The sequence below is a fragment of the Gavialis gangeticus genome, unplaced genomic scaffold (assembly GCF_001723915.1).
Source record: "Gavialis gangeticus isolate Ggan-Ray unplaced genomic scaffold, GavGan_comp1, whole genome shotgun sequence".
Lineage (NCBI taxonomy): Eukaryota > Metazoa > Chordata > Crocodylia > Gavialidae > Gavialis > Gavialis gangeticus.
This window is the reverse complement of record NW_017729025.1, coordinates 155586151-155602120: the sequence shown is the minus strand read 5'-3', so window position 1 is coordinate 155602120 and position 15970 is coordinate 155586151. Positions and strand designations below refer to the sequence as shown.

General features: G+C 40.7%; 1 protein-coding gene across 1 annotated transcript in view; it reads left to right on the top strand.

Moving 5' to 3' along the window:
• KMT5B (lysine methyltransferase 5B) overlaps nucleotides 1–15970 on the top strand; it is a 47250-nt gene that overhangs the window by 15453 nt on the left and 15827 nt on the right. Inside the window, exon 3 of the mRNA XM_019519825.1 lies at nucleotides 1530–1677. Coding sequence (XP_019375370.1) covers nucleotides 1530–1677 — 148 coding nt within the window. The remainder of the gene's footprint in view (nucleotides 1–1529; nucleotides 1678–15970) is intronic.

The following is a 15970-nucleotide window of genomic DNA, read 5'->3' as shown; positions in this document are numbered from 1 at the left end:
ACCATTACCATTTCCTCAGGGGAAAAAGATGAAGTCCAATTGAAAGGTTAAATTCAAATGTTTTGATGTAGTTTTAGTTTGAATGGGAGAGGGAAAGTGGGAGACAGACTGCCTAATCTGTGCTGCCTAAAAACAAACATTGTTTCAGATTGGATTATGGATGTATTCTAATTTAATAATTTGCCCAGAAATCTTAAGAATTGGCCTGTAGGAAAGAAAATAAGGGATTCTGCATCTGCACAATTAATTGAGGATTAGGCATAAATCAGTTGGCATATAAAGCCATGGTGTAGACCTCTCCCTATCCTCCTTGTTCTAGAAAAATGGAAGCATTATAAGCATGAATCTGGAGAAGTTGTAAAATTGCAGATCCAGAGAATTCTGTTAGGACCTTCCTTTTGTTTGTTAATGGGGTTAGCTAGAATTGACTGAATTCTAAATGATTTTTCCATGTTTTGTAAAGAAGCTCAGAGTCATGGGTATGTGCTTAGGATAGAAACCACATCCTTCGTCCTCAATTCTTTTCTTTATCTAGTCCCTTCATGCAGAGAAAGCATGCTGTTGGTTAGGGTTGTGCGAAATTTCGACAGGTGTTTCATTTGGAAGCTGTTTCAATGCATTTCAAGCTTGAAACAGCAAAATCAAAATGAAATGAAAGGCTTCAGAACAGCTTTGAAATTAAACAAGGGCACTTGAAACATTTTGAAAGTTTTGAAACGCTTTGAGTTTCGAAGCTGGGCTTGCTTAAAGCTAAACAGAAACTAAGAAGAGGGAGGGGGGAAGGACTGCTCTGATATTGACATCTAGCTCCTGGTTCGATTCTCCAGCTCCCAGTTCAGTTCCCCAGCTCTTCCCAGGAGGGCTACAGGGCTGTGTCAGATTCCTTCCAGGTGGAGTGGGCCCCCGGAGGTTCAGGCTGCCTATCCTGGTGGTGGGTGTGGGCTGTGCCCAGCGCTGGACAAGACTACTGCACAGACAGACAGCCCTCCCGGGGCTGCAAGTCCCCCAGATCTCTGTGTTGGATGAGAGGAGGCTGCCGCTGCCAGCAAGTGTTGGGACTTTTGATTTGAACCGTTTGAGGTGCAGTTTCCCAGAAACCTCTGCACCTATCTCCTTGAAACTTGGCAGGCTTCATGCCCTCAGTAGGGGCTACCATCCCCGCAATTTTCATCCAAATCAGGCAAGAAATGACAGTTACAGGCATTTTCATGATTCCCAATTATAGCCTATGTTCGAAACAATGAAACAGTTTCAACAAAATGAAATGGAACAGTGCTTCGAAACAGTATCCCATCAAAACAGTGAAACAGAAGTAGAAACTAAACAGTGCTGTTTCGCACAGCCCTGCTGTTGGGAGTCCATACTGATAAGATTGGGTCTGTTGTTTGAAAGGATTTGCTTTGTCTGAGATCTAGTATTCCCCTTTTCCTGGTTTTGGTGATGCTTTTAGTAGGATTGCCTTTCTTAAAGGACTTGAATGGTTTTCTGTTTTTGTTAGCCCTGACTCTTGCTCTTCTTTCCTTTTGCAGGTAGTGGTGCTTCAGGATTTGAGGGCCAGAGTCGTTACGTGCCTTCCTCTGGAATGTCTGCCAAGGAACTGTGTGAAAACGATGACCTAGCAACTAGTTTGGTTCTTGATCCTTATTTAGGTTTTCAGACCCACAAAATGAATACTAGGTAACTTTGCTTGCCTTTATTTGCATAGAAGAGAAAGCGTCTTGGTGATGTAAACAAAGGGGAAATGTAGAGTTTCTTGTGTGTTTGAAAAATTGGTAATTTTTGTTCTTAAGGTGCTGCTGCTCTTTTAATTGGAACCTAGAGCAGTGGTTCTCAACCTTTGCAGGTTCAAGGCACCCCACCACCACTTTTTTCTGAATGTAGCAGCATCTCTGACTGGGGACTACTATTGGTGCTGTCCCAGCATACCTGAGTGCTTCTCAACTGGGTTCTGCTGTTCAGGACTGTGCAACTGCAGTGACACTAACCTGTGCTGCACAGTCAGCCTAGGATGGGCTGTGCCACATGTACATGCTCCTCCAGCATTTAGGCTCTGATTACCTTAAAGCAGGCAGGCACTTCCTTGTGCTGTGCAGCTCTTCCTGGTTTGGTACCCCCAACGTTGCTCTTGAAAACAAGTGGATGGGACACTTCCCCTTGCACCTGTTTCTGGAGGGAATGTTGCGGCAGACAGACAAGAAAGAGCCTCACAGCATGAGGCTGCACAGCAAAAGCTGCCTGCTGTAGGCTGATTAGAGCGCTGTAATGCAGCAGGAGCATATGGGGCAGTTTTACCTGGCTGCTGCTGACACAGCACCCCTGAAGGGGAAGTCCCAACTCCCCAGTTAAGAACCACTGCCCTAGAGCATTACAACAGCACACATTTGCACCATTGTAGCTGGTATTTCTGTTAAGCCCTGTGGTCAAATTTCATCGTAAAACAAGACATTAGACAGTTTCCTAGTGTAAGAATTAGTTGTTCAAAAGGGTTTAAATAGTTAATCTTTTGAACTAATGCCCTGGAATAGAAAAGTAGATTTTTTTTATTTATTTATTTTTTTTGTATTTCACTTTATAAAAATGCCTGGGCATTAAACCTGAATATTGGTGACACTGGGACCTACAATCACAAACAAGTTTATGTAAACCTCCACTGCAGGGACAGCCAGCAGATTGGCATGTATATGTTCCTAGTGTACATATGAATGCATACAGAAGTCAGGTATGTATGTACATTTGCTCTCAAACCCAGGTTTTCAGATTAATACCTAAATTTCATGTGGATAAACATTTGGTTTGTGGATATCTGTTACTTTTTTCCAGTCTACTACAGAGTACATGTGAAAATCTGTGAAACGCCTGTTTATAAGCAAAGACCTGTGTTGCAGTAATTTTATTCTGTAAGCTCATTACAAAAATGCACACTATTATTGTAAGATGTTTAGGGCAGAGACTGCCTTGCATTGTACTGGCACAGTGGGCCCTTAATCTTGTTTGTGGTCTTCAAAAAGCATTTTTATTACAAATAATAAATAAGCAGACTGTTTAGCCAGTTCACATTAATATTTCCTTGGCTGAATATTTTGTTCATTCAAATCAAATATTTAATCATTATGAGAATAATCTTTATCTAAATGAGTAAGTTGTGTTACTAGGATATTGGTGTATTTTACTGGGTTGACTGGATCTTGAACATATAGAACAGGCCAGTGGGTGATGAATAAGGGAGCTAAGTTACTTTTGCAGAGTAATACCAGTTAAGGTGCTGGTGAGGCACTGCTGTACAAGTTGCACACTAGAATTACAACCAGATAATAGCATGTGATCAAAAGCTTGAACTTCCCATTTCAAAAAAACTGTTTTTAGATTGCAGTGTATATCATCTTTAGGAAAGTTTGCATTGTTCATGGTCTCTCCATTGTATTGTGTTTTCATTTACATGCTATCCAGGTAGGTATTCTTACTGTGCCCATTACCACATTGTCTAAGTATCTTCTGTAATCAGTATTCATGCTCCTGCACTTTTTTTGCTTGGACAGTTAGTTGAGGAGTTTACATATATAACTAATCCTGTAGCTTCTTGTCAAGGAAATTATTCTTCTTTTTCTTTTGTTTTATGATTTGAAAAAGTAGGTTTCATCAATATAATGTTTTTGGTGATGAGATTTCAATAAGTAAACTACATTTATCTACTATTTTTGTTACTTATCTGTGACAAAAGTTAACACAAAAGCTATCATCATATATTTCTTCCTTTCTCAGACCTGGAAAACAGTTACAGGGAATCTGCAATTAGTCTGCAAGGACAGTAGTTATTAAACTTGGAGCATTATGGAAAACATTTTAGGTGAGGCTTAAAACTTCTATCAGAAACAGTCTTCCTGATTCTTCTGTGCCATTCTATTGAGAGGCTTTTTGCTGTTGCAATTAATTGAAATAAAGGTGTTGTAAATAGTTCTTGTTCAGCTCTTCCTGTACAGAGGTGATGTGCTTGTTGTCATAGCTGGGCAGGTTGGATCTCTTTCCTCCTAGTAAGATGTTTCCTTGAGAGAGGTGCTGAAGTTTATTATTACCACATATGTGGGAAGGTTAAAACAAAACAAAAAACAACCTACAAAAAATTAAATTTTTGATATGGAATGACTGAATTCTCATACGTGGACATACAGTTAGAGTTGGAAATGAAGCTAGAGTCTCACAACTCTTTTAATTTTGAAGCAGCTGCAATAAGGTCTTTCAGGTGTTAATTTCACAGTTGTCTGTGGAGGTGATTTTGAAACAAAATGCCAGCTCATGGTAAAAAAGAACTCACTTTTCCTCTAGCTGTGTCCTTGTTTGTCTGAAGGTATATAGTGAAGTAGTGTTGTTGAAAATGTTTGTACCTGTGTATTGTGTATGAATACCAGGCTTGTTCTGCATAAAAAATAGTCCACTGAAGGCAGAAGATCAGCAACCAAGGCTGAACTTCAGTTTCCACAGGTGCAAGTTGAAGTTTATATTTTTATCACTTAAGTGTCTAAACAAGTGGGGGCCAACCTCTTTAGCAGGCATGCCACAAATTAAGTCTGCACCCTGAGTAGCACTCTTATCGCCTACCTCTTCTTTCTGCTTCCTGCCCAATTTGCTGCATGCCATACACACAGGCTACCCATGCCATTTTTGACATTTGTGCCACAAGTTGACCACCCTTTGTTTAGACTACACACACACTTTCTGTGAGAGCCTCATTGACCACTTCAGCCTAAGGATTTGTTGAGCATTTGCACTGAAAACATTGGACAGGGAAAGAACTGTTCATAATTCACTGGAAAACATTTATTTCTATGATTTTTTTTCCTACTCCTCCCATAGCCACCAAATGAGCTATTACCATCATAAAATAAAGGTCAGTGACCTGCATATTATGCTCTTGACCGTATCTGAAGTTTTGGTGAAAGAATACATTGTCTGAAATAATATGATTTAACCTGGCTAGCAGTATTGGGTGTGTACACATTTACTAACATTCTGACAGTTAATCTGACTTAACTTTTTTAAGTCGACTTAACTATCGGAGCATACACGTGTATGTGGAGTAGAGTTGACTTAAATGTGGTGCAACATGATATACCTCTGAGGTGTATTATCTTGAGTCATATTAATTAAGTCACCTTAGCTCACAAGATGGCTGCCATCCATGTCGGGGAGCTGTACGTGTGTATGCTCTGACGTGACTTAAGTTAAGTTGCCTTAGTTAAGTAGCATTATTTTAGTGTGTGTACACACCCACTGAAACATGTAGTGCAATTGCCTCATACTACTGTACCTGTAAAAACCCTCCTTGGAGCTGTGTGGTTGCCAGGTCTTTTTAAGCAGTAGCTGGCTGGTTGCTTATAAGAAGATATAAAAGGCTGTTTTAATAAAAAGCCCAGCACAAGTCAATATGGGTGTCTTCTCCACATCCGAAGGGTCCCAGAAAAGAGAGATCTAGATGGATTCATGATCTCTCTAGAGATCCCTATTGGATATATCTCTGGCCAGTGTGCCACTTGAGAAGATTCTGATGGAGGGAATGTTGGAGGCTCAAACCACTAGATGTGCTGAGTTCAGCTTCTTGCCCATCAAAGTGTCAGCATGAGTTAAGGCAGATTTTCTCTTAACCTATTTTTTCACAAAGTTTTGTAGATGAACCATTGATGCTGTGAGCCAGAGTTCTGGAGAAAACTACAGCCACTTCAGATGCATGGAGTTATTTATGTTCCTGTCAAATACAAACTTTGTTGCTTTGAACTCTTCTGCTGTTGAAACGAAGCCTGTTCTTTGAGTATCTACAGCCAGTACCCTCTTAAGAGTTTACTTTGGGCACAGAAATATTTTAGGTGATTCGTATGCATCTTTGACTTTTTTTAATTTTACCCTCTCTTGGGATACTATACATTTTGGTTCTCATAGTGCTGTGTCTTCTGAGTAGGTGTCCTCTTCTTCATGGAGTGGTAACAAGAAACTGTTCTCTTGAGAGGGCAGCGTTTGCTCTGGGTTCTCTGAGCTATTTCTCCTCAGCTCACAGGATCAGTAGTTCTACCTGATGCTTCTAAAAGAGAAAACAGTAGGACAGTTCTCAAAGGTTTCTCTGTTGTGTCCCCTGATGAGTTTGTCCTCCTTTCTTTTAGAGGTCCTATCATCACCCAAGGTTTGACTGAATGTAGCTCATAAGATCTCTTTCATTACATTTTTCAAAATAAAGTTTTGTTTTGACATCTTGAATCTCTGAGAGAGCAGCCTTTCCTGCCTATGAAAGTCTATTGGAATTGCTAGAAGAGGCCTGGAAAAACCTTTGTTTTCTTGTGTGCATGTTCTAGAATAAGATCATGGAGCTAATCTCTCAGGATTTTGCTACATACTTGCTTGTAATTTTGTTTGCAAATGATTATTCAGAAGCTGGGGAAATGGCATTTTATCTCTAAGGACAAAATATTTGAAAAAGTGATACTGTGGTGATAATTTGCAGCCCTGTTTCTAAAAACCTAGAACAGCTAGGCTTCTGTGGCCTAGTTTAATTCTTCCTTTATAATTCAAGATGGCCTTTGGGAAATAGGTTTAAAAACCAGTTATTCAAGATCTTGAGACCCAAGAAATCTGTATAAGTTCCTTTTTTATATGTGCAATGAAGTTGCTCATAGCTATATCACTTTTGACTTTACAGTTCTAGTTATTTCTTGGCAGGTTAAAGTCAAAACAGTGACATTTCTTTTTGGAGAAACTAGGGACAACTTTATTTTTAAATCTGTCTGAGTTAGATTAGAAAAAGGTAGAGCCAGGTCTTATTCCACCTTTTGAGTTGTCTAAGTAGTATATTAACATCTTGAGTTTGATCCTGTTCCGTTCCACTCAAGTCTGAAAAATCATTGTCTGCTGTTGTAACATGACTTCATGTTAGTCTTAAGATTGAGTTAAAAAGCAGTGAGCACCCAATTGCCCTTCACCTAACTGATTTTTTTTTTTTTTTTTTTTAAGCAGGGGCACATTTAGATGCTACTTAAGGCCTTGTCTGCACTGCAACAGCAGTGTGTCCAGGCCAGGATGAGCCTGCACACACCTCACCTATTCACATCCACAGGCATACTCCAAACCCAGAAATAAGTCAGTGAGGCTGCTCCAGGCTCATCCTTCTGCCCATTGTCAAGCTCTTGGTCTGAGAGGCCTTAGAAATGTCTGCTGTGTAGGTTCATCCAGAGCAACCTCGCCAGCAAATGTCCATGGAGGCAGGATATTGCTGTGCCAGGTTTGGGTGTTACTCAGGGTCAGAAGAAGCAGCTGGGATCCAAAGGGAGTGTGTAGAGTCTAAGTGTAGGGAATCCAGGAGCCAGAAGATCTGTTTGGGGAACCAAGTTGAAGATCCACAGGGTTGGGCAGAGTGCAGGGTCAGGAGGCTAGCTAGGTTGGGTATCCTGGACATGAAACAAGTCGTCAGGAAGCCAGAGGATCAAGCCAAACCTGGGGTCTATGAGTAAGCTGGGTCAGGTACCCAGAGAGCCAGGAGAGGCCCAAGCCAAAGGTGCAGTAGCATAGGTACATGGTTGAGCTGTGTTGCCTAGACCCATCCTTTTCAGGGGCTTATATTGGAAGAGGTGAAAGGTCATCTGACCCTGGCTGACCACTCTAGTGGCAGGGAGTGGGTGGGTAGCTAGGCCCAGATGGAAAGTTTTGGCCACCTGTGTCTACCCCAGTGCTCCACTGAGGACGTTGCAGACTAGGCTGAGCATTTGTGCTAAGCTAAGCAGGCCAAGGCTCCAGGTTCAAGACTATGACCTAACAGACATACTTGAGCCCCTTTAGTGCTGGGACATGCCAACACTGTTGTGCTGTAGATAAACTTGTGTATCTTATTGGTGGAATAGGATGTAGCCTTGCCATCATCTTTTAGGATCTGTAAGCTTCAATTTCAGGAGTACTGGAACTGCCTGCCACTAGAGTCTCATATAGCACTTTGCTTCCTCTAGGTCTTACTCACTCCCACCTCAGCAAAATGTGTCTAGGCAGTAACTTAGACTTGGCTTTTTAATTAAATTTGTAAGACTGTGATTTTCACCATTTTTCCTTTTCTCTCATGTAACCGTTTTGCTCCAGGTTTTCTAGTGGTGGGAACCCATTCCTGCAGACTGAGCAGCCCTATGTAAGTCAGGGATTCACTCTTCAGTTTGAAGCCATGCCAGAATCCAAGCTTTCACTCTTGCCTTCTTCAGGGAGCCTTCCAGAGTGCTGGAAAAAGTAATCTTTGCTCTATTGAAAATATGGTAATTAGAGGTGATGTCATAACTGACTTGTAATACTTCTCATTTTCCAAATGAATCTGTAATCTGCATTCCAGTTGGACACCTGGACACTTCCAAATTGAATATTAACTAAGGATCCTCTAATTCTACCTGGCTCTTATGAGGAGCATAATTCCTACTGTCAACCTTTGGGACTAGTTCAGGATCCCTTCCTCTCAAGACTCTTGTTTCCATGTCTTGATAAGGAAGGGCATGGGAAGTACTTCAGATTCCTAGCAGGCAGTACTGCTACAGGGCAGTGCTCTTCTGTCCTGGCAGCAGTTTGCTGTGTGTTGTAACTACTGCCAAGCACTTGGTGACAACTGATCTGTCTTACTGATGTGTTTAAAAACGTAGCTGTACCTTGTCTGTCTCATAATTGCTCAGTTTTATAGCAGGATAGTTGACACCCTCTGGGAGACTAACACTTTTTTTTTTTTTAAATACCTCTGTCTGAGAATGGTGTAGTCCTTTGCTGGATACAGGCCAGGCTGCCATATTTTAGTTGTAAATGTACATAAGCCAAATGTGTAAGTTTCCTTTCATAAGAGTGAGATGCAATAATTTGTCTCCTCTTAGCCCTTCTGGCACAGTTCCTGGGCACAGAGTCCCTATCTGTTCACCTTTTAAAAGAAATGGGGTTTTGTTGTTGTTTAAGCTGCCCTACTTCTGCACTTTTTCATATTCCTGCACTTCTTTTCTTTTTGGTGCTTGGAAAATTAATAGAGCATGGAGGTAGGCCCATAAATATTTTAAGATTTACTTACTCTCAGGTAGATGTAGTCTCTGCTTGTTTTCTGTATCCCCAACAAAGCTCTGGATTTACTGTCACAGGACAGGTTCAGATGCTTTGTTCTGGAAATAGATCCAGCTAGGGCAGTCACAAACTTTTAAGGATTTTTTTTTTTTACGTACAGGCATTCAGCCAGATGATCACCTGCATGTTTCTAACACCTGTTGCAGTGCTGCAGATGTGATCCCTGCAATAGTGCAGGAACCTGATTATACAAATGAAGTGTTCACAGCTTGAACTAGGTCAAAAGTTTCTTCAGTTGGACAATGTTAGAAACCATTGAAGGTGGTGCCCTTCTCATTCTTGCTTGCATACTTGTGGGCTCTAATCAGGGCTGGGTTCTGAACAGGCAGTGTGAAGCTCAGTCACTTTTGAATCGGGAGGCAATTGTGCTTTTGAAAAAAAAAAAGGGGGGGGGGCCACTCTGCATCTGGCAAGGGAAAACCACTTGATAGGCAACCTAAGATGACTTGGTGCAAGTCTTTAAGTGGTCATTCAGACTTTAAGTGGCTTGTCCATTTGTAGTTTGGGGCCATCCAAATATGGCCTTCCTTACCAATCAAAACAGGTGTCCCAAGTTCTGCTTGAGAGCACAGCACAGTTAGATTGCCTTAGCTTTTGCAGTAGGAAAGAAGACTTTGTTCCTCCTTACAGTTGAAATGTTACAGAAGATGTAACAATTCTGAGCTTTACAAACTGTTCTCAAAGCTTCTGGCCTTGTCTAAAATCTGTCTAGTTACTCTTCCCCAAAGTGAAAATCTTGTCTCTGCGAATCACCCTGGTATTCGCTAAGACCTCACTGAAGTGGCTTCACACACAGTGGCCAGCACAGCTCATCAATTTTTCTAGGCCAAGTTGTCTTCTGCTTGACTGACAAGTTCTAGCCTAAACTTTTGGAGTCTTGGAAGAAAACAAGTTAGGGAGTGCTGTGCTGTCATCCAGAGCTACTTAAAAGGTTTGTTCTTTCTTGTCCTGATCCAGTTGGACTTTGTCTAAAAAGTCTCCTTAGTTATTCTGAAGACTTGCTGAGGTTCATAATATTTATTTTTCCATGCATGGCAGTAGCTTATAAAATGGTCTTTCAACTGATATACTCCCATCTTGAAACCTTAACAGATACAAGAGGTTACAATATGGCAATAACTAAACTTGTAGAAGGATCTGTTGAGCTAGTTTTTGATGCTGTCCTCTGTATTATCCTGTTTCTCTGATCCTGGAGTTGCCAACCCTGGCCAGCCCACATTGTCCATATTCTACAAAGATAAACTATTAATATTTCTGACTCTTATAGTTACGGATTTTCCACCATCTTTACTGCTCCCCTTCCTGCCGGGGGTGTCCATCCTACCCTGCAGGCTGAGGCCAGGCCATAATGGCTCTGAGAACCACTGGGGAGCCAGCACTTTATTTTTAGGCCTTTTTTTAACCTGGTGATTCCTCACCAAAATTGTGGGACTAGCCATTTTCATGGGGTTTATGGAAACTGCTTTTTTCGCAGTTCCTGCAGAATCACAAATAGGCTAGATCAATAGTTATAGTTTTAGACTTTTCTCAGTCAGTTGGTGTTTGCATTCCTCCAGAGTTCCATAGTGATCCTGGCAAGAGGGGATGGCATATCTTGAGAAATATGGGGCACACAGAATTAAGCCTTACTAGAAAATCAGATGCGTCTGTATACGTTGGAGAAGGGTTCCAAGGTCAGGTTTCATAAGTGTATACAGCTGTATTCAATAACATTATGAACTAGTTGATTGATGCTCCTCATGTCTGATCTGTGAGTTTACTTAGCTAAGGAATAGGCTTTCAAAATAATGTGTCCACAGTGAGCTGTGCTGGAAATCTGTAGGGCTGATATAAACATCACACATTGCATGAAGAATGAGTTTCAAGAGCAGACTTTTGATCATTGTTTAACCTGGCAGAGCATGTCTGTCTGCTTCCTCATAGAGAGTTGTAGAGGCAGTGCCACAAAGAAATAAATAAATACAGTTTTCCAGCTGTATTGCCTCCAGAGTTGTACAGAATTCACCTCCATTTCTGAGCCCATTTCTAAATTTGGCTTCTAGAAGTAGTGGCCTTCCAGGGACTACTGGAAGGCTAGGATGTTTAAGCTCTTGACTAAGGGATCTTGGGGTTTGAAAGATTTGTGTGTATGCTCAAAACTGCCAAACCCTGCTAAATGAAGATAATATAGCCTTGTAAACAGGTATACCTCTTCTCATGTCTTGTTCCCACAGGGCCTCCCTGTAGAATGTGTGTTTAATTCAAGTAAATAGCATCTTTAACAGCACATTTGTTTTCATCTGGAGTTTATTTACCTTCTTGAGACCCAGATTCTTACAAATACAGAAAATTCACTTAAGTTTGAAAGTCACTGGTTTAAAAACTGTATGTTCTGTAATCTCTCTCTCTCTGTCTCTCTTTTAAATTTGGATTGATCTTGCCATTTTTATTTAGCCATGGTCCTCTCAATTCTTTCTCACTCCCCCTAACCCCCTGCCAAATATCCCAGTGATTTTGGATTTAACCGTTTTGTATCAGAGGAGTTCAGTAAAACATGCTGATGATTTTTTTTAATAATAATAATTATTATTATTATTATTATGTTTGTTCTATCGTATCATTCAGCTGAAATGCAGCTGGAGTATTAAAACGTTATAAAACCTCTTCATAGTACATGGACTGCAGTACATCCAGTAATAACATTTACTGACAGACTGGCAATATGAAGTGGGATGGGAAGTTGGTTTAAAAAAAAAAAAAAAAAATCTCTGACTACCTTTATCCAAAAATGAAAAGCATTTATTTGCTAAGTTTTACTGACAACAATGAAATTGTGGCTGAAGAGGGCCCCCCCATCCCCCTCCCACTTCAGTTTTAGATGTAAATAATTCATCCATACAGATGTAATTTATAGTTTGCATTTAAAATTCTTGAACTGAAGTAGACTAAATTAGTGAGCTGCTATCCCACAAGGTCTTCCTTGATTTTTAGAGAAGATGTAGTTTTTCTTTTCACCTGCAATATGAGAAGTTGATTCTTCTTTGTTAATGACATTTGAAGATGAAGTGCAAAAGCAGATTTGATTTAAAAATTGTCTGATTTTATACAAATAACTTTTGCTCTGCAAAATTTAAGGAATTTCCAAGTACAAAGACCATGTCTGATAGCAAAAAGTGTTGCATATGTATTAAAATAAAAACTTAGACTTTCCAAATTTATTATAAATGGAACCTTTCAATTTATCCCACTGCACCATAGCCCTATAGCATTAGCTGTTGTACTAATGCTATAGTGTTAGACACAGCATAATGCTTTGTTTTCACATCCACTGAAGTGAGTAAACTCTTAAATAAATGGCATTGGGAAGCAGTTTTTGGTCACTTCAAACTTTGTTCTCTTCATCCTTCACTAGTGCAGCATGATAGATGTGTGTACTTTGTGGAGTTCCATGCTGTATCTCTTGCCGGATCATGTTGCCGTTTGTTCAAACTCACTGCTGTCAGTGACCTAAATTTAATCAAGGTACTGTCCTCCTGAACTTAACAGAACCTTTCCTTTAACTTCCTTTAGAAGCAAGCATCTCACTGATCCTTGGCTTTATAACTTGAAGTTTCAAGATTCTTTAAGTAACCCTGAGGTAAGAGAAACTTGAGAGAGAGAGAACTTTGCTTCCCCTTGACAGCCTTGCTAAATAGAGCATTGGTTCTCAACCTTTTTAGACTTAAGGTATGCCTCAGGAAATGCCAGCTCTTATTTTTCACTTGTTTTTTGACTACAGAAAACTAAGAGCAATTCTTCCATTGTTAACACCTCAGACCACAACTGGTCAGAATGTTTTTGATGCTATGGATTCCTATTTGGAATCTCTTGTGAAGCATACTTGCACACCTAACAATGAACATGATGTAGCACCCCATGGCACCCTTGACAGGATCTTCATGCACCCTCAGGTGCCACAGCATCATGGTTGAGAATCACTGAAATAGGACCTTCTCAGTTACAAGCACCAAACTGGGACAGACCATCATCTAGTTGACCATCAAATTCCAGCATCCTCAAGTACAGTATTATCTTGTTGCCTCAATAAAGTACTTTACAGGGAAATCTTAAAAGATCTGTACTCTCCTGCTTATCAAAATGAAGTGGTTTTCTGCAAAGATACTATTAAGGCAGAAGTTTTGCTCTTGGTTTCCATAACTCCACTATGAGGTATATGGGAAAACTCCTGTTTCATGAGACTTTTGGCTCTGATGCTCTTGTTAGCACTCAGAAGGACTATCTTAATGACCAGACTTCAACACTAAGTACTTCAGTGTGTTCAGAATGGTATGTTTAGTTTCTTTCTGGCCAAAGCCAGCAAATATGGTACTTGCTGTGAGCTGTCCAGAAGTTCCATTTGACACGGCTCATATTCTAACTGCATCCTTAGTTTGGAGGCTGTCTCTCTCCTTTTTTTTTTTCCCTTTTCTTTTCTATTTTCCTTCTTTGAGCAAGTCCCTTGTTGACCCTGATGGTCTCTTTTACTTGTATTTCCATGTGTGTTTACTAGTGACTTTCTTTTCAGACTTTTGTAAACTCTATTGGTGATATTATAGAGGAAATGCCGGCTGCTATTTCCAATGCACAAGTTGGGTTCTTTGTGAGAACCAGTGATGAATCCCTGCCATACCAGAGCTATGGTGGTTATGTACTGTCTGACACTGGCCTCCCAGAATGAAGTCCCACAATGCAAACTGCACATAATCAGATCCAAGTAAAACATTTTTGTAAGGTGTGGAGAGCTTTAACCAAGGACAACAATCCTTAAAAAGCTCTTTTAAGGAAGAATAGGCTTTTTGGGTAATCTGGTATATGGAGGCGTCAGTGCTTTGAGTTAGGCCATCACCATATGGCAGGGGTGTCAAAACTATGGTCTGCAGGCCAGATCTGGCCTATAGAGCTGCTCGATTCAGCCTGCTAGGCAACCAGCAGTCCACCTGAGATTGGCAGTGGTGGCTGCTGCAGTATCCAGATCCCTTAGGCCACAGTGAACATGACTGTTGGTGACAGGAGGGCAAATGAGAGTGGTTACAACCCTGGTTGCCCTCTGGCTGCTTTGTCTGTTGTCAGTGCCATGGCCCCAGCTCCTGACTGTCAGCCCCATCACTGCCCTATGCTGAAGCTGCTGCCCTGTGCCAGAGCTAGAGCTGCGACTGCAGCTTGGTCATGTGGTGTGCAATGAGAGCCGGAGCTGTGCTACCTGCCTTGTGCTAGAGTCACATGCTGCCATGTGCTGTGGGCTGTATCTGGTCCACAGAGCCCTGTAATTTGGACCCTTTCTAGGCTGCAGAGTAAGTTTGACACCCTTGCCATATGGTATGTTGAGAGAGCACACATCTGAGTTTGTCAGTGCCTTCATGAGCATTTTGGATTTTGAGACTCCTAGCTGTTTAATAAATTTCTAATTGTCAGGATTCAACACGGGTAATATCTTTGAAGCAACGTGCCAAACATCTGAATGTAACGAGGACGTTGTTGGGTTCAGTGCCCCTCATCCTGTTCCCAGACATCTATTGTTTACTGTCACCTGGGTTTTGTCACCTTCCTAACAATGCCTTTTCTAGTATAGGGTTTTGATTAGAAATGTTTCAAATGCTGCAGGAAACCATTGTGCATAGCTTTAGAGCCTTAAACACTAGGGGTGCTTCACATACATGGTTTATCTACACATTGTGATTTTATAGGAGTACAGCACCTCAAGAGCTCTGTTCCCAGTTTGATTTTTTGCAAGTCTACACACTGTTTGACACTTAATTGATTGCTTTCAGAATTTTTGGGGGGAAGGGGGGGCGGGTTCTGGTTTTGTGGAGGTTTTTTAATTTTTTTTTTCTTTTCAAGACTTCTAGATAAACCAACTGTCTCAACTTACTTTATTTATATGCTGCTGCCAGCCAGCTAGGAAAATTTCAGTGTTTATGCTTCAGTGGAAATATTTCTCTGCTGCTTGTGATTTGGGAAATACCAATCCATTCCTTCTAAACACAAATTTTTGTCATCATCCTGGTTGAGGGAGCAACAAGACTTCCATCTCACCTGTAGATGGAGTAGATTTACTTGTACAGGAAAGTATATTCCTACTAAACCCAAGTTTCATCCGAAAGGATCTTTTATATTTCTTATCATGTGTTAGATATTAGGCTGGGCTTGACATTTCATATTTAGTATTGAAAGGTACCAAGCTCTACCCAAAACACAGAAAACAGTTGAAGACTATTCAAAATAATCTTAACTCTTAAGTGTTTTGAAGATAGCTCCATGATTCAGTCAGTCTTAGAGGGTACTTCCCATAGCCTATTATGAAATTTAGCTTTCAGTCATGGTCATGTGTAAAGGAGCGATTAGAGTCAGCCTACAGATTCTTTCAGTAACTCTTTTTTTGCTCTGATATGACCTTGGGCAAAGGTCATACCCTGTCAGTTTGTTTCTGAAGTAGGAAGAGACAAAATTCGTTTGCCAGTGATTTGTTATTTTGGTATACTTCTTATTGCTGCAAGCCAGTTTTTACTCTCTGTGTGTTGGGAGGGGTGGGGGTCCTAATTGAATTTTCATTTATTAAATGTTTCTTGTTGACGGTGTTAAAATAGTATATTATTGGGGCTTCCTTCAAACTTATTCTTAAGAGTGACAATCTGGCACTCCTGGCCCCTTTTAGAAAATGGGAAACGTGCTTACATTGTAATGTTACTACTTTTGAAGATAGTGTGCAAGCTTCTTGGTCACCTGTCCCTCCACCTCTCCTCTGAATTTGAGAGTTGTTAATATTGACACTGATCTTCGGCATTTACTTTATAGACACTCTGGCCTCCATTTTTATCTGGTTTACTTCTTTGGTATTTTTAAATAAATT